This window comes from Sceloporus undulatus, chromosome 2 (assembly GCF_019175285.1).
Source record: "Sceloporus undulatus isolate JIND9_A2432 ecotype Alabama chromosome 2, SceUnd_v1.1, whole genome shotgun sequence".
NCBI classification, from domain to species: Eukaryota; Metazoa; Chordata; class Lepidosauria; order Squamata; family Phrynosomatidae; genus Sceloporus; species Sceloporus undulatus.
Window position 1 is genome coordinate 150,721,034 of NC_056523.1, and position 18,797 is coordinate 150,739,830.

At 44.0% G+C, this 18,797-nt stretch overlaps 1 protein-coding gene across 4 annotated transcripts in view; it reads left to right on the forward strand.

Moving 5' to 3' along the window:
- SDK2 (sidekick cell adhesion molecule 2) overlaps window positions 1-18,797 on the forward strand; it is a 412,765-nt gene that overhangs the window by 379,083 nt on the left and 14,885 nt on the right. For all 4 annotated transcript variants that reach the window (XM_042452124.1, XM_042452127.1, XM_042452125.1 and 1 more), the window contains 4 exons: window positions 2,183-2,369; window positions 14,163-14,300; window positions 15,962-16,123; window positions 18,641-18,766. In XM_042452124.1, the coding sequence (XP_042308058.1) occupies window positions 2,183-2,369; window positions 14,163-14,300; window positions 15,962-16,123; window positions 18,641-18,766 (613 nt within the window). The remainder of the gene's footprint in view (window positions 1-2,182; window positions 2,370-14,162; window positions 14,301-15,961; window positions 16,124-18,640; window positions 18,767-18,797) is intronic.

The window sequence follows — 18,797 nt, forward strand, 5'->3', positions numbered from 1 at the left end:
AGTTAAATTCCCCACCAACCTATTTATTTATTTCAAGGATTTATATCCTGCCTTTCTCCCACAATGGGATTCATTGTGAACCTAAATGAAAAGGAAGGTAACTGAATTTTCTACTGAGTTTCATAGTAATATTGAATTAGATTGTGTGACAGATGCACACAGGCACAGACAAACAAGCACACACGTACATGCACACAAGCATTTTAAATGTGCTTGTCGTGCTCAGCTGATATGTTTCATGTTTCATGCTAATCCAGCATAGTCTTCCCTTGAATTATGTTAAAAACCCATATCAGTATGTCCCCTGACTTGTAGCAATTGACACTACACTCAGCCATGGCACAGTGGAGATGGAACTAATCTTTTGTGTATCCCTACAGAGCCACTCTTCATCTTGGCTTCATACACCTCAGCAAGTGATCAGTGGGGCATTTTATAAGTCATTGGGACAGGAGTTTTGGAAAGCTGCTTTCTTGTTTCCTAGGAAACTGCAAGGGTGCTGAAAAGTGTTGTCATGGAGCCTGTTTGTTGCCATCCTTTTGGCGCCTTGACTTTATGGCTTCACAGGATGGTCCAGCTTCTCTGTGGAGGTTTGGATATTGCTCAAGAATGACTTCAGAACTACAAGTTGTGTTTTTTTTTTGGGGGGGGGGTCACCCTCTTCATCCCAATGCTCTAGCAGCAAAAATAATTTGCTTGTACTGTCTTGCCTAGTTCAGGGAGGAATACATCCTAATCTGCACCTTCCTCTGAAATAGAAAGAACTTGCCTCCCCATTGAGAGCCTCAGAGAAAAAAGTTACCTTTTAAGGTACTCAGTTCATCTCATTTCGATTAGGAACATGTTTTCACAGGCCAGTACAGAAATTCTCAGAACACAGTGGTGGCCATCAATTCAAAATATGTATAAGAGATACAGCATTGCCACTGCTTCATCCTCATATTTAGTGTCCTCCTGTTCTCTCTTCCTCCTGCATTACTCAGAAAAGCTCATGTTGACAAACTTTCTCAGGGTTGGTAAGAGGAGGAATCCACACAACTTGGTTTCTTCCATCACTGCCCAGAGACAGGCAGAAACAAGGGGGAAATATGCATGCAAAATCAGTCCCCCTCTTTATGTAAGTTAGATGTTTCCATTTCCCCCCTCTTTTTGTTAAAAGTAAATGCCAACAAGAAAGCTTAACATTTTCTTACAGGATCATTTCCCCAACTTAAAACTCTTGCCAAAGTATTGTCTTGGAAAGGAAGTGGAGGGAAACTGGTATAAGAAAGTTGTCTGTATTTCTTTCTTTTCACAGTTCGTATTTAACATTTAGCAGTTTAAGGGGCATGTGATTTCAGTCTGGGGACAAGAGCTGAGTCAAACTCCCAGTCCAAATTGCTGCCCAAACCACTGCTTTTAATGAAGAAAGAGATACTGTGATACCTGATTCCTGATACATTTCTTAAGTGTTATCCTGTTCGACTCTTAGATCTGAAAGCTTTGATTAGTGTGTTTATTATTTAATCGATGGGGCAGTTTTAGTCAGTGTAGTAAAATAATTGTTAAAAATTACAATGCATTATGGGCCAGAAATTTGCTTTCAGTATGTTAAATCAAAGCTGTGAAATCATATATAGACTGGTAAGGGAATATTAATTTGAAAAACCATTACTGCTCTGTATCTTGGAAGAGCAGCACCTCAGGCACCACCTAATGAGCACAAAGAGTGAAGCGAGTACCATCAGCCATTCGTATTTGCTGGTGTTAGGGGCATAGGATCCCCACTAAAGTGGGGAAACCACAAATAACTGTAGGCAACTCAAACCATATTTAACACATGCACAAAAAGTACGATAAGTGGATTCAACCCACCATGAATGCTTTCAAGGCAGTGCGATTCCTTCGCAAGGCTGAACCAGATGGCTGGTGAAGCTTGCTACTGCCTCCACTAATACCCTATGCCATTTTTAATAGGGACTTGTTTTCTCAGTTTTGTGAGGCTTCCAGCCCCTGTTAAAAATCACTTATGACAATAATGGCGGCGGCAGCAAATAATCCTTGAATAATAAAATCCACAAAGGTTAAAGCTGCAAATGTGGGGGGGCAGCTGTATTATTATGCCATTCTCAACCTTTTCTTTTCCTATTTGCCTTTCCTCCACTGTGACCGCTGTTCTCACTCCATTTTCCCCACCCCACAGATCTATTTCTGGGAGGCCCAGCGGCAGAATGAAACCGAAAAAGTGAAAACTCTCTTCCTACCAGAGAATAGTGTCAAACTAAAGAATCTTACTGGCTACACTGCCTATCTTGTCAGCATCCTGGCCTTCAATGCTGCGGGTGATGGGCCCCGCAGTCCACCTATCAAGGCCAGGACCCAGCAAGCAGGTAGGGAAAGGTGATCCATCAGCCACTTGGCTTTCACTGGGTATTCAAGTGAAGGAGATCTTTTCTTTCATGGAATAGCAATTAAACAGGAATGGGTCATAGAGAGTGGAGAGAAAGGCACTCAAATATTGTTGTATCAAGTATAAATTATTAAAATGATCTAATACCATCTAGTGATACTAGCCTGCATCCCCTCTCTGCTGTCTCCTTACAACGTCAATTCAGTAACAACCAATAAAATCTATTCTTTCTTCAAAACTTAATGATGTTAAAAAAAAATCCAGCAAGACCAAGAGGGTATGATCCCAACAAACCATAGACAACGCCTGGACTTTTGTTTTCTCCTTTGGACCCAAATGTTTTCATATGTGGATCTAGAAGGATCTTCTTTGGCAAAGCAACAGTCAGCACTAGTAATTCAGCCCTGTGTCCCCTTCCCCATCCTCTCAATTTATGCCTTAAGGAGCTGGGGGGGGGGGGAATTGGACCATTATTCCCAGGACCTCCCAGCCAGTATGTCCACTGGGATTCTGTAGTTGGAAAAAAGTAACTTTTGGGGGTTCCAATGCTATCCTGCTCCTCTTAATTTGGTATTTGCATCCCACAACAAACCAACATGACTCTGCCACTATCTCAACTGAGTTGTACCTTGCATCCTTAGGCCCACTTCCCCTGTGCTCCAGTCTCAAGCAGTGTTGCTTGGGAACCTTGCTGACTTGAATCCTGACCACTGAGCTGGAGTGTGCTGCTGAGTGTGCATTCCTAACTGATCAAGTACCAGGCTGAGATCCAGTAGAACAACTGACTTGGTGACCTCAGGCCACATTTGATGCCGGGCAAAATACACATGTGCCTCTGTAGTCTGAGGCTCTGTGCTCTGTTCTCCACAGACATTTCCTTTGTTCCTTTTCACCACCTGCTCCCCTCCCCTTTCTTCCATCCATGTGCTTCAAAGCATCTGCAAGTTACATATTTGGAGATCAAAGCCCAAGAAGAAAGGAAATAAGGAGAGGCTTATTAGCCATGTCTACCGCCAATTACTCTGACGGGTGGTGAATCCTTCTTGAAGCCAAGGACACTGCTGAGGTTTAGAACCTGTATCTTTAGTGCCCTGCTGTGTAGAGAGGAAGCCGGTTCTGCATTCAGGCTCTGCCTTACTGGCTTCCCTCTCCTTGGATATTTGTGGTTATTCTTGGCACAGCCTGAGAAGACTCACAGCAAGGATTTTGGCCAGAGCCATTTAGGATGTTTTATGCCATTTCCCCTCTTTTCAGGCCCCCTGCTCAGCTCTAAAACTGCAACTCAGAAGATTCAAGGCACAAGTTTTCAATGGACTCATACACACTCACACCACAAAGAAAACATCAATCTGTGTCAAGCCTTGACACAATGTCTTCTTTGTTAGTAGTGTTGAGGAGGGAGGTTAAAGATGCTGTCCATTTGCAAATAATTTTCATTGCATAATGTGCTACTGTAGGCCCATTGCTTTTTTAAAGACATCTTAGAAATCCTAAGAATTGCCATTATCACATAAAGTCTAATATTTATTTGTTTGTGTGTTTAGTTAATAAGAAAGAAAGAAAGAAAGAAAGAAAGAAAGCTAATCCAGATAGAGACCAGTTGAATTTAACAGGATGCCTGGCCTATTTTGATATATTTACTTCCCAATAACATGGCTGTAGCTTGCTAATCTGTAATGTCCATTCATATTTACACTGAGCCATTTCCTTATTGCAGATAACAATATGACAAACCTGATTTTCTGATAGAACCAACTCTACTATTAGGCAGAGTGAAGTGATTGCCCTAGAAGCAGATTGTGGATGTTGTGAAAGAACAGCAAACTGATAGTTACTGAATGTATTCTTCCTGCATTTTTACTGAGACAGAAAGTGCTGGTGGCACTTTTCTGCCTTACAGGCCAAAATAACTTGACTAGGTTTAAGTACTATACGTACATTGAGTTTTGGGTGAGTGAGGGAAACCATTTGTTGCTCTGTTTCTTCATACAGTAAAATGCCATGGGGTGATCTAGAAGACTTTCTGCAGGATGCTTTCACTACATACATTCATTGTTCCAAACCTGATCATAAGCCTGCTGGAGGAAACTGAAAACAACTGAAGACTACAAAGCTGTACAGACCAGCACTTTGTGTCGGCCTGTACGCGCTGTAAGGGCTGAGCATCCGCACACTCAAAACCCTTACTGCGCCGCCTGGGCACCATATTGGCGCGCACCATGATGGTGCATGCCAGGTGTAGCGCCCAAACCACAACAGCCTATGGCGCCACTTCCAGGAAGCAAAAAGAAGCCCCTTTTCAGGGCTTTTTTTTTTTTTTTTTGGTTCCCTCTAGAGCCTCTATTCAGGGCAAAAAGGGGCAGCATCTCACCACCCGTGTGTTTAGTTCCTACAAAACACAAAATAAGTCTTACTTTTGCTCCAAATACACCTGCCAGAAGGTGATTTCTGTGAAAATAAATGTAATATGCAACGTGGCATTGAACGCCAAAGATCCTTCAATCTTGGTTTCCTTCCTAATAGACCTCTGAGGTCCATTGGCATTGTTAAAGTGCAGGGGAAAACCATCTCACTTCTTTTCAGATAAACCAAAAACCATCCCATTTCTTTTCGGTGAGCATATTTGAGCCTGGCTTGATCTGAATTTAAACCACCCCATTTCCTCCCCACCCCCCTTGACTTTTGTGGCTGCTCTGTAGAGAAGTTGAGGTAATGGCTAAATCAAACTAGCTTTACCTTTCAAGTGAGGAAAACATTCCTAAATGTGAGAATAAGGGCCAAGCTAGATGAGTTGCTACTTGTCCCTTGAGAGAACACATACAGATACTTCAGTTTTTACAAGTATCTGTACATTTTCCCTGTGGGATAAAGAACAGTTTTGGAGGTGTGGTTTAGACTGGAAATATGGCTTGGAAACAGTTAAATAGTTCTGTCCACAGCGCTATAACCAACTGTGATGAATTTCCTCCCTGCCACTGTTTTTATATTTTAAAAGAAGAAGAAACAAGTACAAGAGACTGATCAGAAACCACTTTGTTTGGTGGATATCATAGAATGGAGATTGTAGCCCATTCATGCTCTAAAATTTGCAATTTCAGAGGAGAGTTGGGGATCTTGGGATTTTTAATGTATTCTCTTTTAACTGTATTTTGCTTTACTTTTGTAATCTGCTTGGATTCCTAGAGATTAAGTGGAATATAAATAAATATTATTATTGTTGTTAATAATGATGATGATAATAATAATAATAATAATAATAATAATAATAATAATAATAATAATAATAATAATTTTTATTTATATCTCCCGCTTCTCTCTGCAGATCGAAGCGGAATTACAACAGTAAAAACATCATAAAATACATACAAAATACATCAATCAAAAATAAAAAGGGAAAGAGATGTTACAGTATCGCTCACAGTCGTAAGAATCGAGTCATCATATTCAGATGTTCAAAATCAGATTAGAGGAGATCCATTGGATAGGCCCGCCGGAAGAGATCCGTCTTCAGTGCCCTCTTGAAGGCTTCCAAAGAAGGTATAAGACGGACCTCTTCCAGTAAGTTGTTCCAAAGTTTAGGGGCCATCGCAGAAAACATTTTACAAGAGGTGGTTTTCAACCTGTTTTGGGGGTGTTCTAATATTTTTGTGCCAGATGTCCTGAGAGTGCGGGGCAGATTATGTAGGGAGAGGCGTTCCCTTAAGTAACTCGGGCCCAGGCCATGTAGGGCTTTATAGGTAATAACTGACACTTTGTATTGCGCCCGGAAGCTAATTGGCAACCAATGTAGAGATTTCAACACCGGTGTAATGTGCTCTGACCTCGGTGTCTTGGTGATCAGTGTGGCTGCAGCATTCTGAATCAATTGGAGCTTCCAAACTTGGTACAAAGGTAGCCCCATGTAGAGCGCGTTACAGAAATCTAAACGAGAGATTACCAGTGCATGTACTACTGTTTCAAAGTCCCCCTGAGCCAGGTAGGGATGCAGTTGGTGTATCAGCCGAAGTTGACACCATGTACTCCTGGCTCTGAGAGAGTGTCGCCATATCTGACTTGACCTTGCTGGCCTTCATGTAGCAGGATGATCATTTTGAGGAATTTGGGGGGGGGCAGTATTTGGACCTACATATCAGATCCGAAGCTCCCTATACAGTACAGATGGTCAAACACTAATCACAGATAAAGCTCCCATTCTGAACCGATGGGCTGAAATTTCCAAAGCCTCTTTAGTGCCAATCGAGTAGTCCAAGACTCAGCTATTCAACATATGACACAACAACCGATGAAAAATGAATTGGACATAGCTCCCACTTTAGAAGAAACCCTTAAGGCCATACAACAGATGAAAAATGGCAAGGCTGCCGGGATTGATGGAATTCCACCTGAAGCTTGGAAACATGGAGGTCATGTACTCCATGCTAAACTCCACGAGCTCCTTGTCAGTTGCTGGGGAAAAGGCGAACTGCCATCAGATCTCCGAGATGCAGTCATCATCACTCTGTATAAAAAAGGGAGCAAAATACGATTGCTCTAACATTGCTCTCCATCGCTGGAAAAATCCTTGCAAGGATACTCCTGAACAGATTAGTTCCTGCTATTGCAGAAGAACTTCTTCCTGAAAGCCAATGTTGCTTTAGAGCTAATAGGAGCACTACAGATATGGTATTTGCCCTTAGATAACTGCAAGAGAAATGTAAGCGCGTTACAGACCACCCAAAAGCGGGCGGTCTGGCGCCAGCTCCATTAGCTACACCGAGAAGCCCCAGCGGTCAGACCGCGAGGCTTTCCCTGCGCAGCTAAAAAGGCGCGCACTCGCGGCATCACTTCCGCCATGCCACTTCTGGACACTGGGCATCCAAGACGTAAATATGGCAGCGCCCATGTGGACGGGCGCTGCCATTTACTATGCGCTCCGCGCATCCTAGGGAAAGGGGCGGTTAGGAAGGTAAGAACTTTCCTAACCCTAGCACGCCCCTTCCTAATCCTAGGACGCGCGGAGCGCGTACTAAATGGTGGTGTGTAACCCGCCATAGAGAGCAGAACAAAGGGCTCTATGTAACATTTGTCGACCTCACCAAAGCCTTCGACACTGTGAGTAGAAAAGGTCTGTGGCAGATCCTGGAACAACTAGGATGCCCCTCCTAGTGTCAACTGTAGAGACGAGTCCAGGAGTACTCCCAAACTGCGAACTTCATTCTTCAGGGGAAGTGTGACCCCGTCAAGGATGGGTTAGGAAATCTCCTTCCCCAGACCAGGGACACCTATCACAAGCACCTCCATTTTCTCTGGATTCAGCTTGAGTTTGTTTTCCCTCATCCAGCCCATTACTGACTCAAGGCAGGCATTCAGAGGAGAGATGCCATCCTTAGTCACTGCAACAGTCGGAGACACAGAGAAGTGGATTTGAGTGTCATCGGCATATTGATTACACCGGGCCCCATGTCTCCAGATGATCTCTCCCAGCGGCTTCATGTAAAGGTTAAAAAGCATGGGGGACAGAATGGCGCCCTGAAGGATGCCAGATGTTCTCTTTTACGAGAACAACTGTCCCCCAGCATCACCATCTGGAATCTGCCCGAGAGGTAGGAACGGAACCACTGGAGTGCAGTGCCCCCAATACCTAACCCCCTCAGGCGTTCCAGAAGGATACCATGGTGAATGGTATCGAATGCCGCTGAAATGTCCAAGAGCACCAACAGGGTCATACTTCCCCTGTCGATGCCCAGACGGAGATCATCAACTAGGGCGACCATGGCAGTCTCAAATCCGTATCCCGCCCTAAAGCCAGTTTGAAATGGGTTCAAATCGGCTTCAAACAAGACAGCCTGGAGTTGGAAGGCGACTGCCCTCTCGATCACCTTGCCCAAAAATGGTAATAAAGAGACTGGCTTATAGTTATTCCTTATCAGGGGGTCTAGAGAGGGTTTCTTTAAGAGTGGCTTAACCACTGCATGTTTAAGTGCTGATGGAAACTTCCCCTCTCTAAGGGATGCATTTATTATAGTCTGAAGCAGTGATGTTACAACATCCCCCCCCCCTGAACGGTCAGCCAAGACGGGCAGGGATCAAGAGTGCAAGTCGTCTTCCTTACACGTCCAAGGAGCTTGTCCACTTCATCGGTACTCACAAGCTCAAAACAATCCAGTCTAACACAGTCCACAGAGTCACTGGATACGTCTCTCATAGTCTCTGTTGTAATGCCGACATCCAGATCGTCCCTTATCTGAGAGATCTTATCGGCAAAGAAGTCATTGAATGCATCACAGCAGGCCGTTGTTGGTTCTAGTAATATGTTTGGGGTGGGAGGCAGTTGGGTTAGCTCTCTAACCACCCTGAATAGCCCTGCTGGACAAGACTTTGCAGATGCAATACATGCAGCACAGAACAAGTTCTTTGCTGCATCGATTGCTGCTCCATAGGAAACTAAAAGGTTTCCTAGGAGCATCTTGTCAGATAAGCGTTGGTGTTTCCGCCAGCGGCACTCTAGTCGTCGCATGGCTCGCTTCATTTTCTGAAGATCTTGAGTGTACCATGGTTTTTTATTTGAAGCGAGCTGGAGAGGACGCTCGGGAGCGATACTGTCTATAGCCCTGGTTAGGTCTTTATCCCAGGTATCAACCTGGGCGTCAGCAGAATCGCCATCATTTCCAACCATAAAACCCTCTAGGGCTTCCTGGAACCTTTTAGGTTCCATTAGCCTTTGAGGGCGGATCAGCTTAATGGATCCTTCACTCCCAAGGGGGGTGTGGGTAGTGGCTTTTAGGCCAATCTTAACCAGGAAATGGTCCGTCCATGATAGGGCAGTGATGTTGATAACCTCTGCCCACGGGCTTTCCTGTTCCGTACAGAAGACCACATTGAGTGTGTTACCTGCACAATGTGTCGGACCCAAGACTAATTGGGACAGACCCATGGCTGCTATGGAAGTCATGAACTCCTGAGCTGCCCCTGTAAGATCTAATGAGCCAGCCTCGAAGGGGATGTTGAAGTCCCCCAAGGCAAGAAGTCTGGGGGACTCCAGCACCAGCTCCGAGACCAGCTGTGTCAGCTCAGCCAGGGAATCTGTTAGATTATGGCAGGGGTAGGCAACCTGCGGCCCGCGGGCCAGATGCGGCCCGGCAAGGCCTTGGGACCGGCCCCCGCCCGGTCCTGCCGCCGATTGCCGCCGGAGCCTTTGGCCTCTCACATGAGGACGTGGGGCCTTTGGCCTATCAGGAGGAGGCGGGCACGGGGGGGCAAGCAGCGGGCAAGGGGGACAATTGTCTATAGAAGCCTCCAAAACATGCATTTATATTAACATTTTTTTAAAAATCAGCAATTTTTTTGCGTGTCCTCCATTTTTTTTAGAAAAAAGTGTCCTCCATTTGAAAATTTTATCCTATATTTTTCCCAGTTTATTTATTTAATTAATTTTTTTAAAAAAATTATTTAATTATTTAATTATTGGCTTCGGCCCCCCAGTTGTCTGAGGGACAGCAATCCGGCCCCCGGCTCAAAAAGCTTGCCTACCCCTGGATTATGGGGTAGACAGTAAACCAACAGAATCCCCAGACTGTCCCTAGCCTTCAGGGTTGGGTAAACACACTCAATGTAATTGTCTTCCGGCCAAGTCTCCTGGTCAAAGTGATGTAGACCAAGGCCACCCCCCCCTTGCCCACTTTCCCTAACCTGCTGCTGAACTGCATACCCGGCAGGGAGAGTCTTAGCCCAGGTTACGCTGCTGTCCTCTCCCAGCCAGGTTTCGGTAAAGCAGGCCAGGTCGGTGTTCTCTTCTTCTAACAAATCATGGATGACATGGGATTTTTTCTTTACTGATCTGGCATTGCATAAGAGCAAGGTAAGGGTCTGTGGTATGGTTGGAATGACCCTCGGATCCTTCCAGCTAACAGAGTGGGTAGAAGACGGGATAGATTTCAAACAACATCATCATCATCATCATCACCACCATTATTATTATTATTATTATTATTAGTTTCCCTGTTAATTGGATAATGTTCATGGGAGTTCTTCTCTTCCCATCAACACTGTGACTTGGATCCAAAACACACTGCAGAAATAATCCAGTCTGAGCCCGCTTTACTTGCCCTGGCTGTATGCTAGAGAATTCTGGGAGCTGTACTTTTGTGAGATTTAGCATTCTCTGTCAGAGAGCTCTGGTGCCACAATAAACTACAATTCCCAGAATTTCCCTAACACTGAGCCAGGATAGTTAAAACAGTCTCAAACTGGATTATTTCTGCAGTGTATTTTGGACCTTGGTTTACTAATGTAAGATACTGTATCTAGAGTAATTAACACAAAGTGGGGAAAGTAGGACCGATAGACTACATGTGGCCCCAACAGTGGTGTCCTTAGGGTTGGTGTCACCCAGTGCGGTCACTCATGGGAGGGAGCAGGACTTATTGTCATTTTGCTGCATTTTTAGACATACAGCAGGACTCAAATTTTGTTAAACTCATGCAAGTCTCAACCTGGAGATGATGAACTGTAGCGATGTTTCTGTGCAACACTGTGCAATCAGGTTAAAACCTTTACAGTTTTGTGTGTGTGTGTGTGTGTGTGTGTGTGTGATTTTCTGTCCTGCTCTCTCAACTGGCATCACAGTAGGTTGCTGATTCCACTTATTATTTCATACCAGTGTCACAGTCTTGCCAGTAATAACATCAATAACTGCTTTTTAAGATAAACCAGGCATTTGAAGTGCCTTCGTTGTCTAGGAAACCAGGAGCATAGCATGGGATCATGGAAGGTGAAACAACAGCCTCAGTCCATCTCCACCTGTGTACAATTATAACTAAATAATAGGCATGCCTTTTCTTTAAGAGCTAGTTTGTAACCCTCAGGCAGACAAAAATTGTGAGCACAGTTTAAAAATCATTGAATGTTTCCCTAAAAATTAGGAGTCTAAGTTTCCTTCCTGTCATTGGCTTACTTTTCCTCCATGGCTTACCAATGTGAAAAATACTGTTAGAGTATTTTTCACAGAGGTTTGGTGCCAGGGCCCAGTGCAGATACAGAAAATGCAAGTGTTCAAGTCCTTCTTATAAAATTCAGTAGCAAAGGTGATGGTAAGCTGTGGCTGCCAGGCATGCATTCTTTTGCTTCCATCACCTCCAGGGAGCCACCAGTCACCTGCTTCGACCTAGGGTTGCCATAAGGCAGGACCTCCAAACCGGGACAAATGCAGGACAAATGTAGGGCCACATTTTCAAATGTAGGAGACGTTTTTTAAAAAATGGAGGACACTTGAAAAAATTGATAATTTTTTTTAAATGTTAATATAAATGCAGGTTTCTTAGGCATGCTCAAAATGGAGGACATTTTGGCATTATTCCTAGACAGAAGGCTGAAATGTACTTCTCTTTCTGGCCAAACACCCCCCCCCCCCATTCTACAAGAACATTTCCCACTTCCAAGCAGGCATAGCATTTGCAAAAATCACAGGCAGTCCTTTGTGCCTTTGAAAACTACATTTCCCACTCCCAAGCAGCCATAGCATTTGCAAGATCACAGGCAGTCCCTTGTGCCATTGAAAGCTGCATTTCCCACTCCCAAGCCTTCTTAGCAATTCCCCCCTTCCTCCTTTTCCTTGCCCCCTCCAACCCCCCCCAAACCCCCCACCCCTCTTTTTCCCAGGTATGTCTCACTTAGGAGGATTTTGTGGACAGATCCAAAGCCTTTTTTCTTTTCTATGGGGGCAAGCCTTGAGAAGCCCTGGACCCGAGAAAGAGAGAAGGGGGGCTTAGAGAGAGGAAGAAAGAGAAAAAGAAGATGAGGAGGGGGAAGAAAGGAAGAAAAGAGAGGAGGGAAGAGGAGGGGAAGAGGAGGAGAGAAAAAAAAACGGAACATATAGAAGAGAAGGAGGGAAAAGAGAAAGAGTGGAACGCTCACCTGAGTGCAATTCCCCCTGCTTGGATGTTGGAGTAGCCCAAATAAGGAAGCAGAGGGCTGGCCGAATAGAGCAGGGCAGTTGCGCAGACCCCGCCCCTGCTGGTTTCAGTCGTTCCTGCTGCTGCTCCAGACAAGCTGCACAGGCAGCACTCTGTAGAAGGCAGGCAGCAGCCCTGGGAGCTCAGAGTTGGGCAGCCACCCGGGAATGGGGGTGGGGGCGGGATGGGACCGGGCACGCCCCCCAGGGGGCGGGAAAGTCCTGCCCACCACCGTGAAATGGCAGCCCTACTTCCACCTCAAGTCCAAAGCAGCAGAGCATAAAGTTAGATTCTTCTAGGGGTGGGCTGTGGGAAATTTGCAGCAGAAATCACTGGACATGGAAAAGGTTCTGACCTTTCTTCTCATCTTCCCACTGTTGCCACCATGTGGAAGCTGAATCTTCAGCCAGACACCATTCTTAGGAGTTTATCATATGGAGGAAAAGTTTAAATGGAGTTTAGCCCGTGAAAATCATGCAATTACTATTAAATTGCAATTAAGATTTTCACACACAGCAGTCGTTATCCTGGGAATAACGAGGGAATAACCAGGCAATACGCAACAACAAATCATTCACTGGAAAATCCCATAAATGGTTTGTTGCTATTTATTGCCTGATTATTCCCAAGTTAATGGTGCTTTAATTGATTTTGATCACAACATCGTGTGAAAAACTTTATCAGAATTATGCGATTTTCGCAGGATATTCCCAAGATAATGGTACTTTATTCACAATGTCATGTGAAAATCTTAATCACAAATGCACAATTTTCATGGGATAAACCCCATTTACACTTCCAATTGTCTCCGTGTGATAAACGTCTTAAATACCAAGGTTGTTGTTGTTGTGGTGTGCCTTCAAGTCATTTCCGATTTGTTACGACCCTAAGGCAAATCTATCATGGTGTTTTCTTGGCAATATTTGTTCAAAAGAGGTTTTCCCATTGCCTTCCTCTGAGGCTGAGAGCATGTGACATGCCCAAGGTCACCCAGTGGGTTTCATGACTGAGCTGGGAATTGAACCCTGTCCTCCAGTGACGTAATCCAACACTCAAATCATTATGCCACATTGGTTCTTAGATCCCAAGAGGTGTGGGTAATTATTCCCCGAGATACAGAGATCCTGTCTGCTTTAGACTATATGGCTTCTTATAGCCCCTGTGGATCCCTTAGCACTCAGGGAGAAGCCTTCAGACCCTAAATTAAGACACCATGTGAAATCCATTTAGCTGCACAGGAAAAACAATGGTGTTGGGGGGGGGAATAACCTGATCACATCTAGTTGCTCACACCTTTATAGTGTACTACTCTCAGTCTTTTCTGTGGGAGGGTTGTTGTTAAAATTCCTTTTGGCCATGTGTTTGGCACACAAGTACAGTCTTTTACTTGCCTTCATCCTCAGGTCTTGGAGTCAGAATGTTCTCTTTTTTTCTCTTTTAATATTATGCTTTGGCCTTAATATTCCTCTTTGACAGATGTGATGCAAAGCAAAATTCCCTGTCCAGTGGCGCCCCACTGAGTTCTTGGTTAAATCAGGATTACAGTCCTCCAGGCCACCCCTTCATTGTATCTAGCAGTTTTTAAGCTCTTAATCCATATCTTTCTGTCCTTTCCCTTTCACAGCCATGCTCAGACCATAACTGTGCTTCCTATCCTGCCAGTATTCCTTCTTTTACAGCAGCCTTCAACTGGCCTTGCAGAAGGCCATTAGTATTCAATGGTTGCCCTTCCTTTTGGAGGTTAGGGATGGGTAACTCTACTACCTCCAGCAAGAAGGCCGTAGTATTCATGGGAAAACATAACACCTTCCCTACTTTTGACTTCTTCCTTTCTCTCTTCACAGCCCCCAGCTCCCCAGGCTCAATCAAGTTCAGTGAACTCACCACCACCTCCGTAAATGTGTCCTGGGAGCCACCAGTTTTCCCCAATGGAATCCTTGAAGGCTACCGTCTTATCTATGAGCCCTGTATGCCTGTGGATGGTGAGCGTTTTAGAGGCAGGTCCTCTGTGCATGTGTTTGTGGGTGTTCAATCTTCCCCAACCTGGTACCTTCTAGATGTGCTGGACAACAGCTTTCATTATCTGTAGCCAAATGGATACAATTATGGGATTTGTAGTTCAAATGTGGTAAGTATATGGTCTGGGAAGCCCTGGTGGCGCTGTGGTTAAATGCCTGTACTGCAGCCACTCACTCACAAACCATAAGGTTGCAAGTTCAATACCAGCAAAAGGGCTCAAGCTGGACTCAGGCTTGCATCCTTCCAAGGAGGTTGCTAAAATGAGTACCCAGCTTGTTGGGGGCAATTAGCTTACATTTTGTAAACAGCTTAGGGCAGGGGTAGGCAATCGTTTTGAGCCGGGGGCCGGGTTGCTGTCCCTCAGACAACTGGGGGGCCGAAGCCAAAAAATAAATAATTAAAAAAAATTTAAAAAAAACAAATATATAAATAAACCAGAACAAATGTAGGACAAAATTTTCAAATGGAAGACACTTTTTTAAAAAAAATGGAGGACATGCGAAAAAATCTGCTGATTTTTTTAAAAATGTTAATATAAATGCATGTTTCTGAGGCTTCTATAGACAATTGCCCCCCAAAAGCCCCGGCTGCAATCGGCGGCAGGATTGGGCTGGGGCCGGTCCCAAGGCCTTGCTGGGCCGCATCCGGTCTGCGGGCCTCAGGTTGCCTACCCCTGGCTTAGGGAGTGCTTATGTCCACTGATATGCAGTATAGAAATGTACTTGCTATTGCTGTTGGGAAGGCTAAATTCATGAACTGGTTAAAACAAGTAGCACTAACAATGTATCTCTGATTATATCATGAGCATGTTTTAAATCCGACCTTCAGAGCTTCAGTGCTGCCTAAACTCAGTTCTTTTGACATGAAATTCATACCTCTAGCCTCAGATCTGTAAACAAACTGTGGGTTTCCAAATGTAAGAGAAATGGATGCTCCATGTATTCAAATCCACTCTTAAATTGTTTTTGGGTTACCAGCATTGAAATCGGGTTCCTGGTAATCCATCTATATGGTACTTTTGGGGCATTCAGTCAAGGTCATGATTGAAATGAAATGAGAAATTTATACTAAAATTTCAGAAATGAGAAAAAATAATTTTCAGTGGTTTAAGCTCTTCCTACTGTAAAAGTGAACTGCATTAAGTGACGTGCATTTTTCTATCATTTCTTTCATTTTGGTATCTTGATTTTTCTATATCCCTAAGAATATTTTAATGTTTTTTAAAGTAGCAATAATAATTAGGAAAAAAATAAGCTCAGTGCTGAAATGGCCCTGCTGCCTTGGGTTGCAGCATGAGAAAACCATATGCCTTTCCTAGTTCTGCAATCAGTTTCTCTCTTTACAGCAGCAAAGTCTGACTCCTTTATATGAATGAATGCTGCAGTTCTGTGTATGCATAGGTGGATGGAATTATTTTTACTTTTTCTGGCTTAGGTTTAGTTTACCTCTGAAGTAAGTACAACATACTTTTAAATAAGCAAGAATAGGATTGCCCTGTTAATTAAACTTCAAAGGTTTTGGCTTTGATAATGGCAAAACTGTTGCAGTTTAAGTCCTGTAAGCACAAATATATATGAATATATTCGAGTACCTGATCTCTAAATTTTGCCTCCTTGATGTTCAGGTGTCAGCAAGATTGTTACAGTGGATGTGAAAGCCAACAGCCCCCTGTGGCTGAAAGTGAAGGATCTGGCGGAAGGCGTCACTTATCGGTTTCGAATCCGAGCCAAGACCTTCACTTATGGGCCAGAAGTGGAAGCCAACATCACAACAGGACCAGGGGAAGGTACAAGAAGAAGCTACAGGGGCGGGGAGAGGAGCCACCTTCAACCAACACTATATATTCACAAAGATGTTGCAGAGTAGTTTAAACTAGGGCTGTGCACAGAAAGAAGGGAGAAATTGTCTCTGAACCCATCCCAGTTTGGAATTCCTGGGAAGTGTTGCACTTCATCTCAGGTCCAAGATACAGCTTCTCTTTCCATGTATTTATTATTTAGAGCTTGGGTTTATCTCCCACTGACTATTGTAGAGAAATCAACAATTTCCTGTAACTGGCCTATTTTGAGACAGAATTGGATGAGTAGAAGGCTTTCATGGACGGCATCCATAGTTTTTTGTGGGGTTTTGGAGCTATGTGGCCATGTTTCAGAAAAGTTTCTTCCTGATGTTTCGCCAGCATCTTTGGCTGGCATCTTCAGACAATGCTTTGCCTGGAAAATTTGGGTGTATATATACTCTGTGAGCCTGGGAATGCAGGAGTGATTTGCATGTGTATTGTTCTGTGCTGATGGCCAGCCTCAGGCTGGGAGGCTAATGCAGCAGATAATGATCACCAATTAGCAGACATTAATCCTCTTTAGCATTAGCCTCCCAGCCTGAGGCCGGCCATCAGCACAGAACAATACACATGCAAATCACTCCTGCATTCCCAGGCTCACACAGTATATATAGACCCACTTTTTCCAGGCAAAGCATTCTCTGCTTTGATGTGTATTGTGTGATGTGTCCAAATGATGCAGCGCACAAGAATGTGTACCAGGCCTTAGTTTGACTACAACACCCAAAATTTCCCTGTGGCCATGCTGCCTAGGAGATGATGGGAGGTGTAGTCTCCCAAAAATTAGTTCTTTCAACCTCTGAGAAAAAAGCAAAAGAGTTCTGATCTACTTGGGAAGACATGTAATGATAGCAGGTGATGACAAAGGCAAGTTCTATGGATGCCAGATGAGGAAGAAAAAATCACTTCTGTCATCAACTACTCAGGAACCTTCCCCTTAATGTTAGCAGGGCTACCAAAAAGGTGTTGTGCTGATGGAGGCCATATGAAATCAACACAGCTGGCTTCCATTTAAAAGCTTCTGCAAACCCAGTCTTTGAGAGATGAGAGCTGCCAAAAAGCAGTGACATTGTTAGATTTGGTGCCACGCAGTGTGGTAACTCATGGTGTCTCACACACATAGCTATGGACCTTATCCCATGTCACACCAAATAATAATAATAATAATAAAGTTTATTTCTATCCCGCTTTTCCAATTTGATCAAAGCGGCATACAAATTCATATAAAATACATAATAATCAGTACAATCAATAAAACAATATATAAAAACAGCATATAAAAAGCTAATACTCAGCCAGCTGAGTGGGGGAATCCAGAAACATGTCACAGTCGATACCAAGATAGAGGGGAAAATAACCAAAGTCACATCTCATGAGGGGGAAAGCTTGGGAAAAGAAGAAGGTTTTGAGATTCTTCTTAAAAAGGTCTAAAGACGTGGTGGAGCAGAACTCATCAGAGAGATTGTTCCATATTCGTGGGGTTGAGATGGAAAAGGCCCGTTGCAAGGTCTTCACATATCACACAGTTGGGACCTCCAGCAAATTTTTCCCTGCTGACCTGAGTGTGCGGGGTGGATTATATGGGGAGAGGTGGTCCTCTAAGTACCCTGGGCCCAAGCCATTTAGGGCTTTATAGGTGATTACCAACACCTTGTATTGAGCCCGGAAGCAAATAGGCAGCCAATGAAGGTCTTTTAAGATAGGTGTTATATGGTCAGACCTGTAACAACCAGCGACCAATCTTGCTGCCATATTTTGCACTAACTGAAGCTTCCGGGTTTGGTACAAGGGTTGCCCCATGTAGAGCGCATTACAGAAATCCAATCGAGAGGTTACCAGAGCATGTACTACAGTTTCAAGGTCCCCCCGGTCCAGGTAGGGTTGCAGCTGGCATATCAGCCGAAGCTGATAACAAGTGCCTCTGATAGAATCCTTAGGAATTTTTTTTGTACTAATGTTACTCATAAATTGTAATTCTCGTATATCACTGACTGTAATGGTAATAGTTGTGACATGAGCAATTAGCAAACTTAAAATTATACCTTTAAATTACAATATCATATGCACAGCCTAAATGTAATTAAAGTGAAAATTTGGTAAAAAGTGAATTTTTGAAAGAAAATGTTAAAAGAATTCTTTTTAAAAAAATTAAATTTTAAGAAAACCTGGAGCCTTTCCTTTCTTCTCCCACTGAGCCTCACCCTATTCATTTCTTCTCTTCAGCATTTTAAAGGGACACAGTTGAATGTCACAGCCTGTTTCTACCAAAAAGTAGATGTTTAGGGGACAATGGTGTCACCCCTCTTTTGGGTGTCACCTGGTGCAGTCTGCATCCCCCAAACCACCCTAGTGACACCACTGCCAGAAAGCATTAGTAGTGGTGGAATGGTGTCCCGGGTTTTTTGAGCCACGGTCCCACTGCACATTTTCTCCACTGACAATTGGTCTTGGTTTGGTTCCCAGGTGCTCCAGGTCCACCAGGTGAGCCCTTCATTTCCAGGTATGGCTCAGCCATCACCATCCACTGGTCAAGTGGTGACCCAGGCAAAGGACCAATCACCCGATATGTTATCGAGGCACGTCCTTCAGGTATCAGTTCTATGTTCAATTATGTCCGCTG